The sequence below is a fragment of the Cyrtonyx montezumae genome, unplaced genomic scaffold, assembly GCF_038088225.1.
Source record: "Cyrtonyx montezumae isolate F1298 unplaced genomic scaffold, pur_monq_1.0 scaffold_3, whole genome shotgun sequence".
Lineage (NCBI taxonomy): Eukaryota > Metazoa > Chordata > Aves > Galliformes > Odontophoridae > Cyrtonyx > Cyrtonyx montezumae.
Window position 1 is genome coordinate 102,295,698 of NW_027072034.1, and position 23,069 is coordinate 102,318,766.

Consider the following 23,069-nt stretch of genomic DNA (forward strand, 5'->3'; position numbering starts at 1 on the left):
TGCACACCATGCTCTAACCTGGCTCAGTGTCGCTCACCTTCAATAAAGGAAATCAGTGCAAGTGACTTCGGGACTCCCAAGATAGCACAGCCTTCACACAGAAAAAAACAGATGGCAGAGCAATGGCTGGGACTGACCTTGTCTCTAAGCTTGTTCAGGGATTCACTTTTATGATGTTGACACTAAGTTTTAAAGCAAAGATTCTGCACAGGCCTGCCAGCCCACTTATCCATATCGAGTGTAACTCTTCACTCACTCATCTAGTCCTTGGTGGGTGCCCCATCCTTGGAGACACACAAGGGCAGGCTGGAGAGACTCTGAGCAACCTGATCTAGCTGCAGGTATCCCCCTTCATAGCTGGGAAGTTGGACCAGATGGCCTTTAAGGGTCCTTGTCATCCCAAACGATTCTATGATTCTGAACAGGAAATCTCTGCCTCCAGCACTCACTGGTTGGGGTGAAGCTTCTGTGTGGCAACCAGCAGAGACAGAAAAAGCACTTCTGCTCAGAGCCTGCTGCAGGGCAGCCAGTGCAAGCTGCCAGCACCCAGTTCCTTGGCAGGGAGGCAGCGTCCTGCCTGCTACAACTTGTGTCGGATGACAACCCACATCTCATGGGAGGAGAGTTCTGCCCATCTTCTGCTCACATCAGCCTACTTGGTTTTCCTCCCTCAGCTGAAAACATGTTTATTTAAGATTCCTATAAATACCTACTGAGCAGCAGGCCAACCAAACACGCTCAATTAACAAAAAAAAAAAAAAAAAAAAAGAAAGAAAAGAAACAAGCATCCCTCCCAAGAACAACAGCAGCACTCTCCTGCCCAGGAGACACCAGCCCTACCAGGACAACTTCCCTCCATATTCTTATATTTAGGGATGCCTTGATGCAGTCACATTTGAAGGAATTATTTTCTTTTTAACTGGATTGACCACTCGTTTCAGCATGACCTTCAGAGGAAGGTGTCACTCCAGAGGGCCCACATGTTCACCCAGCCCTTTCCAGTCTGTCCCCAGGAACCCCACAGCCAGAGCCTCTCCCAGAACAGTGATACGGTACCACATGACCACTGAGTACCAATTATTCCAGTAGATTCTCCGAGGTCTTTTATTCTCTTCCAGCCAATGTTATTTATTTCCCTCTGTACCAGCCACTGGTGAGGCCACACCTTGAATGCTGTGTTCACTTTTGGGTCCTTAACTACAAGAAAGACATTCAAGCCCTGGTGCAAGTCCAGAGAAGAGCAACAAAGCTGTGATGGGTCTGGAGTGCAGGTCTTATGGGGAACAGCTGAGGGAACTGGGATTGTTCAGTCTGCAGAAGAAGAGGCTCAGGGGAGATCTTATCATTCTCTACAGTGACCTGAAAGGAGCTTGTGGCGAGGTGGGGTTGGCCTCTTCTCGCAGGTAACAGTGACTGGACAAAAGGTAATGTTCTTAAATTGTGCCAGGGGAGGTTCAGGTTGGATATTAGGAAACATTTCTTCTCAGAAGGAGTGATGCTGCACTGGCACAGGCAGCCCAGGGAGGTGGTAGAGTCACCATCCCTGGAGGCATCCAAGAAACACATGGATGTGACACTGAGGGACATGGTCAGTGGGCACAGTGGGGTTGGACTGGGTGATCTTAGAGGTCTTTTTCAACCTTCATGATTTGATTCTTCAGTTCTATGATTTTTGTGCTTAACTTGTTGCATAGCAGAGTTGCACATACATAAGAGGAGGACTGCCAGGGTCACAGCTCTGAAGAACCACTGAACTCCATTGTCTAAAGCCATTGCAGATTTACTTATCCCACTCCACAGTGACCTCCTGGGGGAAGGGCAGCATGAAGCTGGGGAGAATTGCCATGCCTGAGGACCTCTCTGCAGAGACCACACAGGTACCCACTCCTTCATAGGCAGTCCCACAGTGCTTTTTGGGAGGCAAGGAGAAAGCTCAATTACAGACACAGGAGACAGAAACCGATCTCCCTTAGCTCTTTTCCACGTGCAACATCTCTACATCTCTGTCCCTTCCATAGAAGGGGCCAAATAGCCTTTTACCCAGAAAAATCACCCAGTAAACAGCCTTTGTATTTTTATCAGCAATAACTGGGGAGGCTGTTGCATCAGGTCATTAGAGATGGTAGCTCTTGGTTAGTCTCCAGCTGTGACTTACATAGAGCTGCCACCTGGGACGCACAAAGGAAAACAATGCAAAAACCAAGGGGAAAAAGAACACCAAACATTAATTGCTCTGAGAATCATCCCCCCCTCCTCTGCCATCTCTTCAGGATCTCTGGAAAGAGCCACCACACAGGGTCACAAACACAGCCACCCCAGTCCCAAGAGAAGAAAATACTATTTTGTTCTAACAACCAAAAATAAACAAATACCAGTTGTTTTTCATTCCAGCACCAGATTTCTTTTCAAACAAAGGAGGCTTCTGGAGGTACAGGGTGAGAAGAAGGGTGGAGAAGGTCACAGATTAACCTCACCCTGCTGGCAGCTTCCATGATGCTCCCCAGGAGGTCAGGAAAATGAGACCCCAATGCCCAGTGCTCCTGTACTGCAGGGATCCTGCTGGGGCTCCACCCTGCCCTCCTGGTGCCACCAGCAACCTTGGTGGGCTGGGAGAGTGTGCAACTTTTTATTAAACTTGAATATAATACAGTTGTTTTCCTCGTCTCCTGTTTTACTTGGTAGGGACCACAGTTGTGTCACTGTTTCCAGTTTCAGTCTTGAAACGGGATGAATTTTCTAAGATGTAAGAGTAGTTCCTGCCTCAAGGCAGAGGGGAAGAATCCAGAGCATAACAGCACTTCCTTGCTTGTGTGCATTCCTCCTGTTCTCACCTCCCAGTCCGTTTCTCCCACTCCCTCTCCCTTTGCACTACTATCAGTACAAGTGCCTTAGCTGTATACTAGGACACACCCAGCCCTTTTTCCTTATCACCACTGCTTTAATACCTCACAGCCTTGCTCTCTCCCTTGTTGCACTGCAGAAGCCTTCTTCATATTTACAGTTTTCTGTAGGGAGTGTTGGCATGTTGGTTGGAAACAGAATAACATTGGAAAAGATCTCCAAGATCAAGTCCAACCACACCATGCCCGCTAACCCTGCCCCTCAGTGCCGCATCCACATGGTTCTTGAACACCTCCAGGGATGGTGACTCCCAGTGCAACCCATCCCAATACATTACCATTCTTCTGGAGAAGAACTTATTTCCTAATATCCAACCTAGAGGCTTGGCTACATGGCAGAGAAGATGCCACATGGCACAGCCAATCTTCCCTGTCCCAACTAATTTCACCATGCATAAAACAGCTATAGGATCCTTTCTGGCTACAAAATCAGTCTGAACAACAAATAAATGGTTTTAACCTTACGATCACAGATAACAGAGACCAGCTGATAGTCCGGTCCTGTGGTGGCTTCGTGGGAGCAGATACTCACGGAGCTCCCTGCACAGCCGCAACTGACAACCTGAATGGAAAAGGAGAACTGCCCGCACCCAATCCCCTCCGAGCTGCGCTCCTCCAAGTCGGCACCGAGCGCACCGTTAGCAGCGCAGCAGCGCGCATCTCTCGGCGCGCGTTGCCTCCTGCCGTGTATACACGCATACCGCCGCTGTCCCGTTAAGGCGATACTCGAAGCTCCAGCTTCGAGCCCGCCCATCGGGCTTTGCAAACCCAGTCGGGTCCTGACAGCACTCCGAACAGAGCCGACGTCAAGAAGGTGAAATCCCGACGCCGGCCGCTCTCCCGCGGCATAAATCCCAGCACCGGGCAGAGAGACGGGGACTAGGACGGGACGGGCGGTACTTACTGCGATCCGGGCCGGCCCCGCCGCCGGGTCCCGCCGCCGCCAGCAGCTCCAGGTAGGCGGCCCAGAGCCCCAGCGCCAGCGCGCCCAGAGCCAGCAGCAGCCGCAGCAGTCGCCGCCGCCGCAGCCGCGCCAGCAGCCGGCCCCGCATGGCGCCGCTCAGGGCGCCGGGCCCCCTCCGCCCCGGGCCATGCTCCCGCCGCCGGGCCGCGACACGCAGCACCGGCTCGGCTCGGCTCGGCTCGGCTCGGCTCGGCCCCCCTCCGCGGGGCGGGCCCAGGTGCGGGGCGGCGCCGCGGTCCCGCGGGGGCAGCTCCCGGGCGGGCTCTGCCGCCGCTCCCCTCACCTGCCTCCTCCCCGCGGGACCGGAGCGCAGCCCCGGCCTCGGGTCGCCCCCTCCGCCCGGGAGGGTCGGTACCCTCTGACACGGAGCTGGGGGCTGATAACTGACACCTCTGGGAGATGCTGACCTCACTGGAGTACTGCGTCCACAGGTGGACTCTTCAGCACAGGACCTGTTGGAGTGGGTCCAGAGGAGGGGCGCAGAAATGATCCCAGGGATGGAACACCTGATCTATGAGGACAGGCTGAGAGCTGGGGCTGGAGGAAAGAAGCCTCTGGGGAAGCCTGAAAGGATTTGAAGGAGGGCAGTAAGAAAGAAGGGACAGACCCCTTAGCAGAGTCTGTTGTGATAGGACAAGGGGAAATGTTTTCAAACTGAATGAGGGGAGATTTCGATTGGATATAAGGAAGAAGCTTTTTACAGTCAAGGCAGTGAGGCACTGGAGCAGGTTGCCCAGAGAGGCGAGGGATGCCCTGTCTTTGCAGACATCCAAGGTCAGGCTGGATGGGGCGCTGAGCAACCTGATCTGTCTGGGTATCCCTGTTCACTGCAGGGAGTGGGCCAGATGGGCCTTTAAGCATCCCTTCCAACTCAAACAAAATCCGTGCTCAGAAAAAGGAAACCAGTCCTCCATCTGCCCATCCCCAGGCAGGGCAGACTATAAGCACTTCTGCCCAACAACTGCACTGTGGGAACATGTTTGCGTATTAAAATGCTAACACCAATTATCAGCCCTGCACTGCCCTCTTGACTTTTTGGTACCAGACTCTAAACATGTTGCCCACGGTCTATACTAGTAAAATCTCTGCTGGTGCTTTACAACACTAGTAGAATCCACATGGTTCCTCAGTTAAACTGTTGGCAAAAACACCTTTTTGACCGGTGAAGTTGCACTGATACAGCCAGTTTTGCTCACATAGCAATGTTAATCAGCAGCACAACTGTTAGCAATCCCATTACACTACCAACACTTGTGTGACTGCCATGCAGGTGACTGCCAGCAGCATCAGTCACACCACCACCTTCCTACAGCTCTGCTGGCTGGGTGAGAAACCATCTGTGGTCATCTGTGCTTCTATCTTTTCACAGCATATATTCGTTTCTCATCACCCTTGTGTTGCAGGGAGCTCTGAAGACATGCCATGGTCACGTTATTATGGACACCACCAAGCCTAAAGCCAAACAGCTTCCCCTGGGATGATGCTGCCCAGACCTCTCCCCACCCAAGCTAGCACTGAAGGGAAAAAGCATTTTACTGAGCAGTCTGGGAGTGACTCACTGCTGAGATACATGCTTACAGTGAAAGAGAGTCAATTTGATCCCTGAATCAATACAGGAAAATTCAGCACATCCTGAATGTGCTTCACCAGGGTAAATCCAGAGCTTTTTATTCAAATCAAACCCATTTCAGAAATTAAACCCTTTCTGACCGAGTGGTTAAGATTTCCTTGCTTTGACATTGAAACACTAGTATGGAGAAAGCTTCTGTGGGCTTTCTGAATAAAGGCAGGTAATCCCTATTTACACATTTGTAATTTGTGCACGATCCAACAGGATCGTAATTCATAAACCATGCAGTTTAGTCAGCGTAAGCGAGTGCTCAGCCCTACTGAGGGCCTCATTTATAAAGCTGTGCTTGGATCTTACTTGAAGCACAGCCACATTAACTCGCTCAAAGCCATCCTTCTGCAAGTAGTTAATTTGGTGCTACATGGGCAGCATCACAACTCTGTCCCCACTGCTCTCACATACTAAGTCACGTTAGCAGCATTTCCCCCCTAGCAGGTTCAGTTCCAGTTACTTCAATGGCACATTTCAAAGAAAACCCTAAAGATGCGATGCCATCTAAACAGATTTTGTTCCTCATGCTTTAAATCCTATGAATGCAGCCATCAGAAGGGATTATTGCATTTTCAGCTCTTGTCCCTTCTACAGAGCATTTGAGCATGTTTTGGTACACATGCTAACAATGTACTTCAACAGTTAGACTTGCAAGTTCAGGAAGAGCTCTTTAAGGGGGCAAAGTGAGTTTTCCTTACAACTTAAGAATATGAAAGCAAAATGTTGCAAAAAATAGAAAAAAGAAAGCTCTTAAAACGTCCCTTATGTGCAAATGAGCTGTTACGCTGCTTTGAATGAGGACAAAAGTGACATCTTAACTAGGACTTTAACTAAGCAGGCATGAATACATTCCAGTGTAGAACTAGATGTGTTTGTGAGCTGTAATTAAAAGTCTGAACAACGTAGTTTTCCGTGAACTGATCTAACAAAATGCACAGGATGTTGCTCCCAACTAGTCTCAAAAACAAGTGTCCCATTATTTACCAAAGAATTACTTTCTGGCCTATGTTCAGAGTTCCAGATTAGGTGCCCAGAGAGTCTATCCATACTGTTAAAATGTGTGTTTCTGAACAGACAATTATGTCAAGCAATTTAAGTACAGCTATTGCACATGAGCATTCCTGTTATTTAGGTCCACTCAAACAGTATCAAGTAGTTATACCAAAGTTGTGGCATATAAAAAAACAAAACATGAAGTTATGCGGGTTGGTTTTTTTCGTCCCTTTGTAACCTTGCTGTGCAGGGTGAGCTGACAGAGTACACATTCCAATAATAAAAGCAGTAGAACAAGTGCAGAAAAACTCCTACCAATATTGCCTACAGAGAAAGAAAGAAAGGAAAAAAAAAATCCTATCTCCAATGGCACAAGGGACCATTAAATCATGTCCTGTTATTTCACATCATTATATTTCATTATGGTCTAACACGTCAAGCCTAGTTACTTATTAAAACAAGTCATCTTTTCCAGAGGCTCAGTCATTTTTTTTTTTTGGTTTGAAGATAGAGAATTTGTTATCTCCACACATAGCTTGTCATAATGAAAGAAAAAGAACCATCTTTCTGGTAAAAATATATATTTTTTTCTTTTTCCATTGAATCTCCAGGGTCAGGCTGGTTCTTGCTCAGCCTCTCTCTGCTAAAGAGGCCTCTGGCAGTTTTTCATCACAGTACATGTATATTAATCAGCTCTAATGAAATACAGTGTGAGCTCTTACACAACCTTTACATCGCTGCTAAATCACCTTTAGTTCTGTGCCTTGCCCAGTACTTCAACACCCTTTCTAAAAATGCACGCACTCCTTCCTCATCTAAGTAATGCTACACAACTTGTTTCACCTTCTCTCACATTTCCCCTACGTACAACACTTTTGCACCCCAGTCCCCAATGAGCTCGTTTGTCCAGTTCCAACCCTAACCCTTGACTGTCTCCATTCCAAGAGTCAGCCATTTTAGAGGTATGTTACAAATTCTCACCTACGTAACGTGGCACTTAGTTGTACTGAAATGATATGAATCATATGTTAACATCCGTTGGCCAAAAAAGCTCATCATTGGGGTGAACTACTGTAGGAAAACTAGATAAAAATTGTAGAAGAAAACAGACTAACGTGGGTCTCAGAACCTTTTTCAGGAAACCTGTAGGAAATGCCAAAAATGCCTTAAAAGGCAGCTGTTAGTAGCAGAAAGTACTTGACTTTTTAAAGCAGTTCTTGGCCTGAAGGTCTCCATTTGTTTTGGCAACACAAAAGCAACATTTCACATAATCACGTGATGTCACATAGAAAAATCACATACAATACTCTGCACTTCCTGCCCTTGGACAAACATTCAACCTCTAAATAAAACGGATTTACAGATCAGCACTATTGTAATTTCTTCCCCTAACCACCTCAAATAGGAGAGGTTCATAACTTAATTGCAAACGAAGAATAAATGTTAAGGCATACTTTGGTGCAGAAGTGCCAGCAAATATTAGGAACGTTGCCAGTTCATTCTGTTCAGTCTTTCATGCAATAAGAAATACTGGTAAGGAAGACAGGAAATAAAACATTTACATCCTTCTTTTCTCTCAATTTAAGTAGGCAGATCTTGCTAAATGGCTGTATGGGAAGTGTTGAATCACAGCCTGAACCACTGATTGATCACGTGAGGTGAGCACTGAGTCAGCTGCAGGAGCACAGGTGAAGGCAATGCACTGTGTGACTGGGAGGGGTGCAGTCTGGCTCCACCTCTCCCAGACCCATTTAAGGGCTGCCCACCACTATGGAAGGATCTCTTGTTGAAGACTGCTCCTTTGTGGAGTTTTCCCCTGCAAGCCTAAATCCTTGGAGATGGGTCTTCACATCGATTGCCTCTTTTCCATCGTGATAATCTTTCTAATTACACCATCTATATCAGCTAACAATACCATTTAGTATTATTCATTTTGTTGACTTCACCCTCTTACAGTGGCTAATACTTTATTTATTTTCAGAAGTTGCCTACCTGTAGTTTTGTTTTTTTTTTTAATCTATCTTCAGTCTGGTAGAATATTATCTCACATACAAGCTTCCTTTAATTAGCTAGACTTATCTAAGATAGTACTTATTAGCTAAGGGGTAAGACTGAATTATGGATACCAATTAAGCTTCCCCAGCTATCAACGCAGCATTGGCATCTAAGCTGTCCCTGGATAAGTTTCTGGACTGGTTTATCATTTTTCAGCTTAACTAGTCAGTAAAAACACACTTTAAAAGAGCTTATTTTAGTAGTGGCTGGGCACCTAAATGTAGCTTGTCAACCACCCACAGTGAAGTCTGTCTGTGATGAATATGACTTTGAGAATACATGCGCTCAGTGAAAGCCACAGCATAGGACTGAAAGGGTCAGCAGAATTTCCAACAGAGGGTACAGAACTGAAGCAGGTCTTGACTTTTCAATGAAATTTTCCCTCTGCATTGTTTTAGCTGGTACTATAAAAAGTTTTCTCCAAATTTTGACCGCTCAAGAGCTTCTGTTGCGTATCTGCCTCTCCTAAACACTGAATAAGGATCTCCATTGACACTATCATGTCCAAAAAAAGGTGCAGGCTATCACTCTGTGTACTTTCTAAATAAGAAATAGCTGGTATTCTTTAGGTGTATACTTTGGAAAGATATGATGCTGGTCCTGTCACATTTAACAAGGTAGGAAAGATACAGTAGGAAGTAAAGGCTGTGAAACTGCTTTTCCGCCACAGGTGTAGTCTCAATCTACCAGGTGGACAAGATTTGCTGACATTACAGTGAAAGCACAAATACTTCACTATTATAAACAGGGCTGAAACACACTGTAGCACTCCTCATTACTTCATCTGTTTTCTACAATTGCAATGTCCTGAGTCTGCATGGAAGACTATCATTATATAGCTACAGTTATATTCATCATGTAGAACTAGGCACCTGTTCTTCAACCCCAATTTCAGTTAACAGTTGCACAGCAGCTGAAGCAAAACCTGATCATAACTTGTTGGAAATTAACCACAGTGTAGTTTAAAGCTATGAAGGTAAATAACACAGTTGCTAAGGAAGATAGTATATGCCTTTTATTATGAGCTTCGTGCAGGAGCTAAGATAGGCTAGGAAAAAGGGGATGGGAAGATGACTCTTGATAGCGTAGTATCTCCCTCCTTGCCCAGCTATTCAAAAGAAGAGTAGACAGCTCATTCTTGCAGGTGAGTTCTATAAAATGTTATCTTTTCCACCAATCTGTCAAGTTTGTCACAGTGAAGTTAAAATGATCAAAGGAAAGCTATTTAAAAGTATATTGTGAAAGGCAGAGTTGGATGTAATACATTTTAGTACAAAAGTTCTTTGCACGTTCCTTTTTGAAGAAAATTTCCAGTTACATCCTGAATTGCCTAGGTACCAAAACAGTAATCACTGAACACATTTTCGAAGCTCTTTCTCACGTTGGAAAAGGTGAGCCAAGCAATTCAGATCTTGAATTAGATGCTTCAATGGCCATTAATATTATATTTCTACTTTCTAATATGCTCCAAATAAAGTTTAAGAGCAGCGTACACCACGCCCTACACCACAGATATGTAAGCAAGAAAAAGACATACCAATATTCCTGATGTATCAGTCTTGTGGTACTTTCTGTATCACACTCATCAGGTGCATATCAACAGACACAGCAACCTAAATTGCCATGTTAGGAATGGCTTGTGTATCACTGCTGGATGTTATGACATTCCTAACTGCAGATTTCTTCAAGCTTTGTGTTACTGGATGCCAATAAACAGGCAATGTCCCATTCCTAAAACTATGATGTCAACTAAAACCTCAGCTTCAGCAGACTCGTAGTTCATTCTCTAAGCCATAGATTTTTGCTTTTAAGGATTTTAATTCTTCTTGAATTTTACGGGTTAGTCTGTTTCCTTGACGAACCTCATGTAGAATTGCAAGATCCTGGTCTGGCCCAATATTCAGAGTCACCTAATGAGAAAGAGAACAGATTAAGACTCTGTACAGAGTGCAACTGAGAGTGTACAATGAGGAAGCGAACTCTAAAAGAGACTCTTTGTAGCTAGCAAAGAGGAAGCTTCAGCTAATGTCACTAAGCTAATGCATATCACCAACAGAAAGGTATTCCAGAACCAAAGAGTAGCAAAGCCTTTCATTCATTACAATACTACAGTACTGGTAAGGAAGAAATCTGAACAGAATACTATCAAGTTTACCATAACCTGCTGAGTTATTTTTTTACTCCCTGAACTATTTAGAGAATAAGATGAGGTGAGTTAAAATAGTTATCTATTGATGTTTACAAAGCAGTATGTTTTTCCCCCTGTTATAAAGGCATTTTGTCATCTTCTGCTATTAGAACTAGAAGCGATCTAACTGTTGCAGGCAGCTTGCTGCCTTCTGAACTGCATACAATTCAAGGGCAGTTCAAGTACAACTCCTAATCTCAGGTCAGGGTATATAGCTGATACTGAGCTGAACTAAGGCTGCTGTATAATCGTAGTTCCTGATGGCAAACTAGAAAGGGTTGACATTTCCTGTCACCCTGGAACGGGATAGCATGTCAGTCCCGTCATTCAACAGTGCAGCAGCACAGACTTGGAAACTGATCTTAAAGTCCTCTCTTCTCTTGACATTTTAGGGTGTCTCATTGGCACCAGGTAGTTCTTGGTCAAAGATTTTAATGCGCAGATTAGGACATTCAGTCATCTATAGTCACTTTGATCTCAAGTGATAAGGATTTAAAGAGCAGAGATTTCTAATAAATGTTTTATTCCACTGCCCTCTTGTGGTTGGAGGTGTAAAGAGATTATGAACAAGACCTCATATCCACAGTAACAAAACACACAGGTCTGTAGTAAAGATATTATAGGCAATCCCTGTCTTCCCCACCCATATATGTGGTAAGCTTAGTTCTCAATAAATAAATAAATAAATAAAACAAAATTAAAAAGGTAAAACCACAGTCAATTAAAAAAATTCCTAGCCTCAGTTCTCTGAATCATATCTAGATATTGTAACTAAAACGCCAGTCAACATCAAGCTTCTAAGCTGTACCACTGTTTATCAAAGCTTTATCAAGTGTTAATATCTAAACAACCGCTTAGGAAAGAAATTTATTTTTACTCTAAGGAAATATTAATTTAATTACTGAGACTACACCTCTACTGGGTAAGCCCACAGTGATAAGCAATGAGCTATTACCTTAAAAAGCTGCTTCTCTACATCTTTCAGTTTCTGCCGAAGCTGTTTAATGTCATTCTTAAAGCCTTCCACTTCCATATTATGCCGTTTTTCCAAGGCCTCGTATCGCTGAGTCACCAGCTTCAGGCGCTTCCCCATCTTTTCTGAGCGTTCCTATAGAGATGAAGACTTGGTGAGGTAACAGAATAGAGGCTGCAAGATCATCACACAGCTAGTAGATGATTACAGACTAATTACCTTAAAGAGTTCCCTGCCAACATCTCTCTCTTCACAAATCTGAGCCAGCTGACTTTCCAGGGTGATACACTGTTCTCTGTACATGTTTGATAGCCGCTGCTCCTGCATTAGTTCCTCTCGCAGTGACTAAGACACAGAAGGAACAGAAACAACTCAAAAGCCAGTGCTCACGTTTCCCCTGCTCTAGAAAAACAAGCATTATAAATAGATGCCTGACAGGCCAATAACAATAACTGAAACCAAAGCTAGTTAATGAAGTAACTTGGTTAGGACTCCTTCCACAATATTAGAATGTCACTTCCATCACCAACACTTTTTAATGAGGTGATCAGTTCTGCATGACAGTTCAAGGAACACTCTCCTCTTTTCCTTAAGCATAATATTTGGTTACAGTGCTGCAGTTCTCCTTTTCAGAGCTACTTGCCCAGTACTGCATTTCAGAAGAATCTGCATTCAGCAGTAGATGAAAACAATTCCTTATTGTCTGTTTATTTTCTGCATCCTTATCGCCTCTTTGCCCACTTCAGATCTCTCAGTTTTGCACTGGAAGCATATTAGAAGTGGAAGAAAAATCCAGACTACTATAACAGAGCTAAGGAACAGCAATTGAAAGGATTGTTCTTTCATGACAGAACGTGATGTCTGACTTTGTCCACACTAAGTTCATTAACTAAAAGCATTCATACAAAGAAGAATGTGCAACAATCAAGGTAAGAACTGTTGGGCCATACATCATGTGATTTGCAGAAATAGGGATTTGCTTTGGGCATAAGAAAAACTAATAGTGAAATACTACCATAAATCCTAACTATACATTTTACCTGATCAAAAACAACAGTGAGGCAGGAGAGCTGTAGCATTAAGTGTTTTTAAACACATTAGTGTCAGCAACAATGCAACTTAAAGCAAGCCAGTACAGCTTGGAAACAACTACTTAATGCTCATCTTGGCAAGAATCAGTCTTGCAATTTTGGAAAGACTGCTGGAGGGCCTCTCCCTGGGACAAAAAACATTACCTTTACTTCTCTACTGTGGGGTTTCCCAGCTTCATTATTTGATTGAAGCATCTCTGTATCTTTCTGCTTTTTCTCTCTTTCTGTCTCCCTGCTGAAAAGCTGACCCGAATCTTTGTCAGCCTTCCTCAGCAGACTGTCCTTCTCTACCATCCATGCTTTCTCACTGGCTCGAACATCAAACTTCAGCTGGAGAAAGTCACGAGTACTCTCATATAAGAGATTTTGAGTCTTGTTGAGTCTATAAAAAGGGATCCAAGAGGATTTAGTTCATTGCTTCCCTACTACCTACCCTAATTGCCCTAGTCTTCATTGCAAGTCAGAAGAAAGCAGAGAGCAAAATGACAAGCATTTTCCTAGCATACTTAGCTCTTCTCATTAAATAAAAGACACAGTATATGAAACAGTATTTTTGGTACACTGACTACTCCATCTACTTCCACATACTATCAAAACCAATGGCTGCACAACATGCTTTTCTGCTTGCTGCAGCAAGCAACATATTGAAAACCAACATGGTTTTGTTGTTCCCCATCTTCTCATCTCATGACTACATTACATTATGGCCAATCTCTCACACTCACTTATCTGTTAAAGTTTTAATTTTGTCCTGGTCTCTCTGATGCTGGACCTGGGCTTCTTCCATGTGAATCCTCTTGTCCTCCAGTAATGCCTGAAGCTGTTCCTTGGATAATCGTGTCTGTTCTTCTAACTGAGCTTGCAGGGCCTCCACCTGAATAGGCATGCAAAGACATTACTGAGGAAGTTCTCATGATTTCTCATGTTTAGTTTCTGTTGTAATTAACTATTTCTTAAAATGTTTTAGTTATAAAAAAAACAAACATGCAAATAAGCAAGACAGGAAGATTATAAACAGCAGCAGTAGACAGAAGATTTTGAAAACATTTAAACTGCAGAGATTGTATCAATCCTGTGGATATGCAAACAGACTTCTGCCTCTATGCTATCAGTTTCCTATGAAAGCCTTCTTATGAAAGCCTTCCTATTGAAAGTAGGCTTTACTGGAACACCTGGTTACATAAAGTTCCCAGAATCAGAGCCATGTTCTTAAATCTAAGATATTCTTCACAAAGAAACAGTTAAGCAAACTGATAGAAAATGGGAATCAGTAGTAAGAGGTGGAGACTAATTAAATTGGCATGTATATATCTTATGTAGGCAGACAGCATATTTGTCCACCAATTTCCTGGGAAGGCATGTCTTTCTGTTAGCAAATGATTTTACCTGCAGTAGAAGCATTTGGTTGTCCCTCTGATATCTCTCAGGACTTCCATGTATGTCTCCTTCTCCTGCTTGTTCTGAAGTGCTCCTCTTGGTGCCTATTTGCAGAAATCAAGAAGTTGAAAAGTCTTCTCCAACGTACCTGCAGTACCTTTCCAAACACAAAATACTCTATGTGCTAGACAGGTACAAGAACAGGAAAAAGCTTGCGTCTGCTACAGTCTCAATGACTTCCAGGAGAGAGAACTCGATAGAAAAATGTTCCAGAACTTGTGGTGATTGTGTATCTTCATCCCATACTATCACACCTCAATATTTACTCAACATACTGATTTTCTTGACGTATACAGAAAGCAAACGTCATATTTTCTTAAATAAATGATGAATAAGCATAAAATACAGCTGCATGACTGTCAAATCTTGAGTGAGTTTTGAGCTTGCTAGCTCATTTCAGTCAATTTGGAAATGGTAGTTCTTTCAAAATAGAAAATCTGCAAGTAGACACACAGATTCAAACTACCATTTACATTAAATGCAAGCAGAGCACCACATCACGGAATGGATATGGGTGGCTGTCCAGTTGCTACCTGCACAGCTCCAGAACAGCCATTCCACAGTCATACCAGTTTCTTCTTTAGCTGAGCAGATCATAAGCGTAAGAGACAGCTTAGGTTATTTTAAAGGATTTTGAAGGGACACTGAGAGTAGAATATGCATAAGGATGCAAACATGGATACATTTAGGAAACTTAATGGAAGCACAACAAAGTATTCACAGAAAATAATTATTTTGGTACATTGGACAAACCACAGAGAAACAAGTCAATTGCTGAGCTGCTGTCAGATCATCTTGGTGTGGTACCTGTTCTAGAACTGTCATTTCCTTCGTGTGACCCTCTGGATTTAGCTGGCCTTTGCAGAACAGTAACCTACAGAAACAAGATTAGGTAGTTCAACATCTTGACTTGCATGACTAAGAACAAATCTTAAAGAGGGAAATGGAATATTCAGGACAACAGCATTACCTCACCTCTACCACAAGAAAAGGAAGACATTTTCAAGCATAATGCCTATGTTAAAAATAAGTTGCCTTTGTAACTGCTGACTTTTGCCATTTTTGCCTCTACTTTTCCCAGTTCAACTAGAAAGTAATCCTGCCTTTGCTGCCTTCACTAGCATCTTCAATGGGAAAAAGAACATTTTGGGGGCAGATGAGAAGGGAGAAGGTGAAAATGAAAACCATGTTATTTTCTTCTCTCATGCTCCTCTTAACAACCCAAACATGAAACGTTTATCAGCTTACTCACTCAAGCTATTAAACAAGACTGGGATAAAAGTCCATACAGCTATTAACACAAACCCTCTGTTGAACAGAAGGCCACTTAAAAATAGGAGGCCAAGAGTGGACAGGTTATAACCCCAGTGTTTATCTCAAGACAGATATTATAAAAGCTGCTCCCAAAGTAATGCCCCCTATTTTAATGTGTTGGCTCACAACATCAGAAACAGATGTTGGTGCTATGGCAGTAAAGGCTAAACCTTCCCACCAATATTATGTTACATTTTGCTGCTGTGTGAGAGATGACAGCAGAGAGGAGTCTGGCAGAATGGTGTCTGACATGGAAGTACCTGTGAAGCAAAGGACCATCAATGAATTTCATCCACGTGGATATTCATCAATGTCTGCTGAACATTTAGGAAGATCAAAGAGTGGATGTGAGCACAGTGAGGCAGTGTGTTTCAGTACTGCTGACAGCACCATGACAGACAAGTCATGTTCTAGACAGCCACACATGGCTGTCACACCAATGAAGAGTGTTTCAATCTGCTCATCCATGTGAACTGGCAAATTATCACCAGGGAACTGTGTTGGAGCTGAGCGTGGTATTTTGCAGCTGAGAATCTGCTCTATCAATAGTGTTATTGCACTCTTTGTATCTGCTGTAGTTTCCATGGAAATAAACAGAAGGCATTATTTTCAGAGGAACCTATGTATATAATTGGCTGAATTTTAGATATATCCTCATTAAGGAATTTCAAAGCTACTGCAGAATTTTTGCACTGCCTGAGCAGTGCAGAGCAACATCAAAGAATGCACGGATAGTCTTTTCTCCCACACCTTACACAAAGAGAAATCCTGGTGTTCCATCATATGCTATATACCTGAATCATGCATGACTTTCTTGACAAGTAGGTTCAACTACACTGTTCTACATATTCATTGCCACATAGTTAGTTTGACATTATTTCTGTAATAAGCAGCACAATATTGCCTAGAGAGGCACAGTCCACTGACCAGGAAACCGTAACAGCAATCATAATGCAGCTGTACCCTTCATAGAGGTCTCAAATGCTACTTTACTGTGATACTCCAAGATACCTGATCTTCAAAACAGCACACCTACTGATTTTCTGCACTTCTTCTGTCTTTGTGCTCTTCTTTCCAGCTTCTCAATAACCAATTGCCAGGTGGATTCAGAATCCTAGCTGACATTTAGGAAGATGACCTTGAGGTATAATTTGAAGGTAGAAGGGGTTGATGCTAACAGGACCTAGCTGCAGCAGTTGTTCCTACTTATCTGTCTGCAGCTATACTAAAGCCTGACATTGCTACAGAGCTACAGATTCCTCCCCATCTTGGGCTTATTTAGCAGTTTTCAACTTGTGGGACAGATTTGGTCTGTGGTCAGCCTTTAGGGTACACATCTTCACGTTACAATTAAAAGCACAGTTCCGCAGAAAAATTGAACTTGCCTTATGTGGTGGCTCCTTGTGAAAATATGTAACTTCTCCTACATCTGTTCCCACTAAAGCGAGGAGATGTTGAATTTTTTTCCTATCCTCCAACTCCCTGAAACGTAAAGAAATGGATCAGCATGTTACTATCGTTAAATGCATCAATATATTGTGACACACTATCTTTCCACCTTACTCATTAAAGTCTCCAAGCTTTCCAAACTGTCCAGTTCTTGAGAATACTTCTTTAACAAGCTCCCTAAGACAATGCACATATAACAAAAAAGAACACCAATTCTGTTGGTGTCGAGGAATGCTCTTCTTTTCAAATATGAGGCTGATAATGCATGGTAGAAAATAACTTACATTCCAAGGTTATGAACTATATATAAAAACCTTGCAGATACTTCAGTGGATTGTAAGTACCCATTGTTTTTTAAAGCAAACCAAATTGAGGGTTGTATCAGATTTCTGTCATGCTCCAGAGAGATACCAAGGCACACCAACACAGGGTTTTGTTTTTTTTTTTTTTCTTAAGTTAAAACTTTAACAAAAAACTTGATAACACCTACAGTGGCTCCTTTGCCACTGGCAGCTAATCTAGTACAACTAAATGACACTAAAAAAGAGTGGCTGCCAACGCTATCCCAGAGAGTTGAGGGAAGCTATTTGCTTTGGTATGTGTTTTCTAGTTGAGCTTAAGTGTTTTTAGCACTCAAAGGTGAGTTTTGCCAGGCAGTTGCAAGGTCTACACAAATCAGAACCTCCCCAAAGCGGTAGCTTCAGATTCAAATATGAATCTATGTTCAACTTCCACTTTTCCTACTACTGGAATAGGAAGAAAAATAAGTGGAAAGATATGGAAAGATATTTAGCAGCTCAATAGATTGCACTGCATTTCCAACACTGGCTTGATTTCATAGAAATCCTCCCTGAGAGGTGAAGCTTGGCTGCTTCTCTAAACTCTCCAGATCTGGATGAGAACTAGGTTGCATGCAGTTGCTTCTGCCAGTGACCCAGCCCACTCTCTGACAGTGCACCTGATTTTCAGCCGATCGTTCTCAGAGTAAAGACGGAGCACCTGTTCCCTCTCCTGGAAGAGATAGACTTGCATGTCACTCAAAGCTTTCTGCAACTCTGCAATCTCCTCTTCTCGCTGACGTACTTCCCATTGCAATTTGTGCTAGGTAAAGAGAAAGAGGTACTTTCAGAGAGCACTAGGCAACAATCAGAAACTATACGTTGCACGGGCCAGATCCTGAGTCTGTAAGTGCGGTATGTTAAACTGTCAGTTTGAATGAATGATGTTCTCCTCTTGCAACATTTGACCAGTTGAGGGCAGCATTGAGAAATTATTAAACAGATTTCAATAGGAAGCTCAGGTCACTATACAACACCAGTTAAGAAGGCTTATGTCAGGGCTCCCATTTCCAACAGCTGCACATCTGCACCAATGGCTAGAGTGGTGCAGGTAAGAGGAGTGGCTTCAGCAAAGGCCCTAGCAAAGCCTGCCTGTGTAATAAACTTTTTAAGAACTTACTGAAGGATAAAAATTTTATAAAACTTAGTGTAAAAAAAATGTTACAGAGCTTCATTAATGATTTTCTGCCTGGTGCAGAAAACTAGTAGGCCGTTCAGAAGATAGTTTCCATTGGACAGATGGCACTATTTTAGAATCTGTCCAATCCTTTCCCTATATATTAAATTAATTTGGATGTCTGAGGGCTTTCAGGCCACTTCAGGCATCATCAGTACTTGAGAAGGCACCACAATTCCCTCACAAGTGACCATTCTATTCCCAGAGAGTTAATCAAAATAAGAAAGATAACAGACGAATGTATGCTGTTAAGACAGAAGAGGATACCGAAAATTAAAGGAAGCCTTTTCTCCTCAAATGAAAAGATTCTCAACCCTTGGAATTTTATTTTATTTTTTTTTAAACCAAATAAAGCTCTTTTCCTAACCTGCTCATCATATGTTTCTTTGTATCTCTCCAACCTTTTTACCAAATCCTCATGCTCCTCATCAAAGTCAGCAATCTTTTTGCGGTAGTATTCCAGCAGCTCCCGGGAAGGACGGAGGAAGGCAAGGCGTTCATTGATTGAAGGGAGAGGAGTGGAGTCCCCCTGAGTCTGAGGCTGAGAACTGGAGTACCTGGATGAGCTGTGGGGGGTTGCCAGCCTGGACAGAAATATTTTCTAATAGCATGCAAACTTCAGACTATAAAATAAACCTTTTTTTTTTTTTAAGTTAAAAATAGGAGAACTTTGCTCTTAACTTAATCAAATGTGAACACATTAGCTTATCTGCACTCCAACTATCAACAGAAAAATAGTACTTTAATGAATGAAGATTTTGGGTCTCTAAAGAACAGTTGGCAGATCTGAGACATTGTGGAGATGGGGGCAACTTGTGGAAAAGGGAGGAAGACAAAATTGTTAAGGAAGGGAAGTCCCATGGCTCATTTAGGGAAGGTGAATTTGAAAGGAAGAGAAGGTGGTAAGAAAAGGAGGAGAGATCAAGGAGGACAAAGCCTTTTGTTTTGCACTTACAAGCAGCAACTGTCATAAGAGAAACAGCATTTGATAGTCTCTATCTGATATCAGGAGAGAAAAACGCATTCTGAAGTGTTTTCAATTTCACTGACTTTTCATTCAAGGCAATAATTCGAGGTTAGCTGATACCCAAGCCATCATAACTTTGGATGTAAGATGAGGAGTCCACATGATTTTCTTTCTGGTGTTACCCACAGTGCATCCATCCTGGACAATGAAAACTATGATTTCTTGAATCTACTACATAAATTGAATCAAGAACACGTATGAGTAACACAACTAACTTTAAGTAGCATTTACTGCACTCAGACGCTCAACCTGTAGCGACAAGCATCACCCTTGCCTATAGAGAGCTGCACACATCATTCAATCCTTGGAAAGGATGCATAACGTCCACGAAAAACCTCACACGTGCCAAGGTCGTTAAACCCTAGCACTTTAGCACAGTGACGATCATTAGCAAGAGATTATTTCCTGGAGGAACTTTCCCACGTGAAACAACACGCCTGCAACAATAACTAACAGCCCCACAAGGCAGCCACCGCAGTACCTTCTGGAGCCTGGGGAGAGCCCCGCCGAGCCACCCGGTGCGCTCATGGAGACCGCCGCTCACCGCTCAAACAGCGGAACGACCCGCCGACCACCGCCTCTACCAATCACAAGCAGCCTTTCACGCGGCGCCGGCCACCTCTACCAATCGGCTCTCGCGACACGGACCGCACGCGTCCCACGCCGGCGCCTCTGGGAGTTGTAGTCCGGGGGAAAATCACTGCGCATGCGCGGCGAACGTTGGGCGCTCGCGGAGGCGGAAGGAGCGCGCAGCGCCAGCTGAGGGTATGGTGTCTGTGGGGACGTGGTTTGGGTTCCGGTTAAACGGCGACAGCCTGTTGACAGAACTCGCTTCATGAACAGTAGTGACAAAAGTATGTCATTTTCCTATGGAAATAAACCAACTGAAACACAGGACTCTCTCTAGATGTCCTCTATTTTTTTTAATTGGGGAGCCCACAGTTGGACACAGTATTTCAGATGAGGCCTCACCAGGACAGAGTAAAGGGAGAGGATCACCTCCCTCAACCTGCTAGCCATGTTCCTTGTATTGCCCAATGGCCCTCTTGGCCACAAGGGCACACTGCTGGCTCATGGACAACCTGTTGTCCATCAGGACACCCAGGTTCTTCTCCAAAGAGCTCCCATCCAGCAGCTCAGCCCCTAACCTGTACTGGTGCATGCAGTTATTCCTCCCCAGGTACAAGACTCTACACCTGCACTTGTAGAACCTCATCAGATTCCTCTCTACCCAACTTTCTGGCCTGTCCAGGTCTTGCTGAATAGCAGCACAACATTCTGCTGTGTAAGCCACTCCTCTCTGCTTTGTATCCTTAGCAAACTTGCTGAGGGTGGACTCTTATCTATTACCGATGAAGATATTAAACAAGATTTTCCCAAATCTTCACAAGACTATTCCAAGCAGTACCTGCTGAAATTCTCTCACCAAAACACAGAAATGAACTTTGAACAGCCTAGAAGGAAAACAATGGACTGTTTTAACAATGAAAGTTCAGCATGGCTTGGGAGCCTTTTAGCATGCAGCTTTTTTCCACTCCTGGCTGAGTCACTGCTTATCTTGGAAACAGAGTACGTCGGCAATTCAGTTGCTGGGAACAGTCTCTATGCAAAAATAATCTGGTACTGCTCTTCAGAGAGACACTGTAAAAAAAATACAAAAAATTGCCAGGACCATGTAGAAACACAACTGACTGGTTCGTAAAAGTGTAAATCATCCATGTCCACAGCCCCCTGCAGAAATGCAGTGGGACACTGCAACAGCAGAACACCCACTGGCAGGCTCAGTTGGCTTACAAGATCGGCTTGTTCTCATGAGTTTTGTCAAAATTAACTATTTGCTTCCAAGCCGTTTGTTTCCTGTATGTAAAATGGGGGCACCACCTTCAGAATCTGGCAGGAAAACGTTGCAAGTAAGTGCGTTAGCACGCAGGGTACCAACACACGCCCCCCCGGAACCAGCCCAGTAGCAACGGGGCTCGCCCCTCCCCCTCCCCAGGGCCAAACGGCGCAACAGCCAGCGACCCAAAGGCCCAACGGCCTCGAGGTGCAGGGCCGCGGGGGGGGGGGGGGGGGGCGGGGCTCCCGGCCTTCCTCCTGACGTCCGGCTCAGACAATGGGCGAAACGGCTCTTCAGCACCGGAAGTGAATAGTCCCAGTATCGTCCCGCATTCCTCCGCGCCGGAAGTGGAGGCGGCCCCCTTCCCCCACCGCCTCACGTCCCCTCCCCCAGCCACCTCCAGCGCCACGCCGTACGGTTCCCATAGAGGCGCCGGGCCTAGCGCTTTTCTTCTCGGTTCCTCCGGAGCGGCGTCCCCGCGACCGGGCTGGGACGGCAGGCGGCCGTCTAGTCTGTGCCAGCGGCCGCCTGGAGCCGAGTGTGGCGGAAGGACTACTTTTCGGGTCGGAGGACTACGACGGCTCTCGCTTCCGGGGGAGGGCTGAAAACTGTCACGTAACTTCCGGCCGAGCTGGAACGCGAGCCAGAGGGGCTCGGCGCGGGGGGAGATAGCCCCGGGGGACGGAGCGACGACAGCCGGCAGGAGCCGCCCCGCAGGCCCGCGGAACACGCTGCTCCTCCCTGCCCCGCCCCGGCCGGCCCTGCCCTGCCCTGCCTCTGCCTTGCTCCGGCCGCCGGATGATGCTCCTTGGCCACCGGCCCTGCCCCACTGGCTGCCCCTGAGGGCCGACCCTCTGTTCCCGTGCCTCGGTGCGCTCCCCGCCCCACCCCAGCGCCCCATTACCGGCAGCGCCTTCTCCCCCCCCGCGGCCATGGCGGGGGGCGGCGGGTCGCGCTACGCGGCCGAGTTCGTGCCCCCGCCCGAGTGTCCCGTGTTTGAGCCCAGCTGGGAGGAGTTCAGCGACCCGCTCGGTTTCATCGGCCGCATCCGTGGTTTGGCCGAGAAAACCGGCATCTGCAAGATCCGGCCCCCCAAGGTACCGCCTGCCTGGCGCGGGGGCAGGGCGGGTTGCGGCCGCAGCCGGGGCCGGGGGAAGCCGGTGGCTATGGGGCGCGGGGGGCGGCTGGAGCGGGCCGGGCTCTGTCCCTGGTCGGCCCTCGGGGGTCGGGAGCCCCTTCCTCCGCTCCTCGAGTGTTTCCGGCCGACTTTGCTGTGCTTGCTGCGGCTGGGATCCCCCTGGGGCTGTTTTGTCCCCGTGCCCCGGTTGCTGGGGTTCCGTTAGTCCCCTTCTTCAGGCTACTCCAGGGACGCAGAGAACCTACGCGGTCCTTGAGCTTAGAAGTGATTTCACAGCGGGTTAGAAGCCTGTAGGTACGGCGAGGGCCTGGGCTTGACGCTCTTCTTGCTTTAAAAACCATCAAACAGCGTGTCGGAAAGCTGCAGTGCATTATAGCTGAAAGGAGGCATTTGCACTGCAAGAGGGAGGAAGGACGTGACTTCTAAAGGGACCATTGTTTGTAAACAGCCTTCAGACTGTTGGTGGAAGTGCGGCTGGCCTGATTGTGTGCAGGAGTTACATGTTTGTGTTAGCAGGTTAGAAGGTAGGAGCTGAACACTCCAATGGCTTGGTGCATAAAAGGGTGT

The 23,069-nt window shown here is 45.2% G+C and overlaps 3 protein-coding genes across 5 annotated transcripts in view; 1 reads left to right on the forward strand and 2 right to left on the reverse strand.

Annotated features, from left to right (window-relative positions):
• Window positions 1-4,009, reverse strand: part of B4GALNT3 (beta-1,4-N-acetyl-galactosaminyltransferase 3) — a 58,643-nt gene extending 54,634 nt beyond the window's left edge. For both annotated transcript variants that reach the window (XM_065742568.1, XM_065742569.1), the window contains exon 1: window positions 3,805-4,009. In XM_065742568.1, the coding sequence (XP_065598640.1) occupies window positions 3,805-3,952 (148 nt within the window). In that variant the 5' untranslated portion in view covers window positions 3,953-4,009. The remainder of the gene's footprint in view (window positions 1-3,804) is intronic.
• Window positions 4,010-9,719: 5,710 nt separating this feature from the next.
• On the reverse strand, window positions 9,720-20,074 carry CCDC77 (coiled-coil domain containing 77). The gene is made up of 11 exons (XM_065742607.1): window positions 20,009-20,074; window positions 18,868-19,084; window positions 17,944-18,086; window positions 16,922-17,018; window positions 15,030-15,096; window positions 14,172-14,266; window positions 13,511-13,659; window positions 12,930-13,167; window positions 11,914-12,039; window positions 11,677-11,829; window positions 9,720-10,443 (listed from the first exon to the last, which is right to left on the reverse strand). The coding sequence occupies exons 1-11, from the start codon at window positions 20,053-20,055 to the stop codon at window positions 10,297-10,299; spliced, it is 1,479 nt and encodes a 492-aa protein (XP_065598679.1). The 5' UTR covers window positions 20,056-20,074; the 3' UTR covers window positions 9,720-10,296.
• A 2,183-nt stretch (window positions 20,075-22,257) lies between these two features.
• The window catches only part of KDM5A (lysine demethylase 5A), a 49,044-nt gene continuing 48,232 nt past the window's right edge, over window positions 22,258-23,069 (forward strand). For both annotated transcript variants that reach the window (XM_065742549.1, XM_065742550.1), the window contains exon 1: window positions 22,258-22,461. In XM_065742549.1, coding sequence (XP_065598621.1) covers window positions 22,297-22,461 — 165 coding nt within the window. In that variant the 5' untranslated portion in view covers window positions 22,258-22,296. The remainder of the gene's footprint in view (window positions 22,462-23,069) is intronic.

Bases quoted from the DNA above. Each gene is read 5' to 3' on its own strand.
- CCDC77 (XM_065742607.1), bottom strand. From the start codon at position 20,055: ATGAGCGCACCGGGTGGCTCGGCGGGGCTCTCCCCAGGCTCCAGAAG. The intron at 13,168-13,510 runs GTGAGTGTGAGA...CCCTTTTTATAG, and splicing joins ATTAAAACTTTAACAGATAA to ACTCAACAAGACTCAAAATC. The intron at 10,444-11,676 runs GTAATAGCTCAT...CTTTCTCATTAG, and splicing joins TAGAGAAGCAGCTTTTTAAG to GTGACTCTGAATATTGGGCC.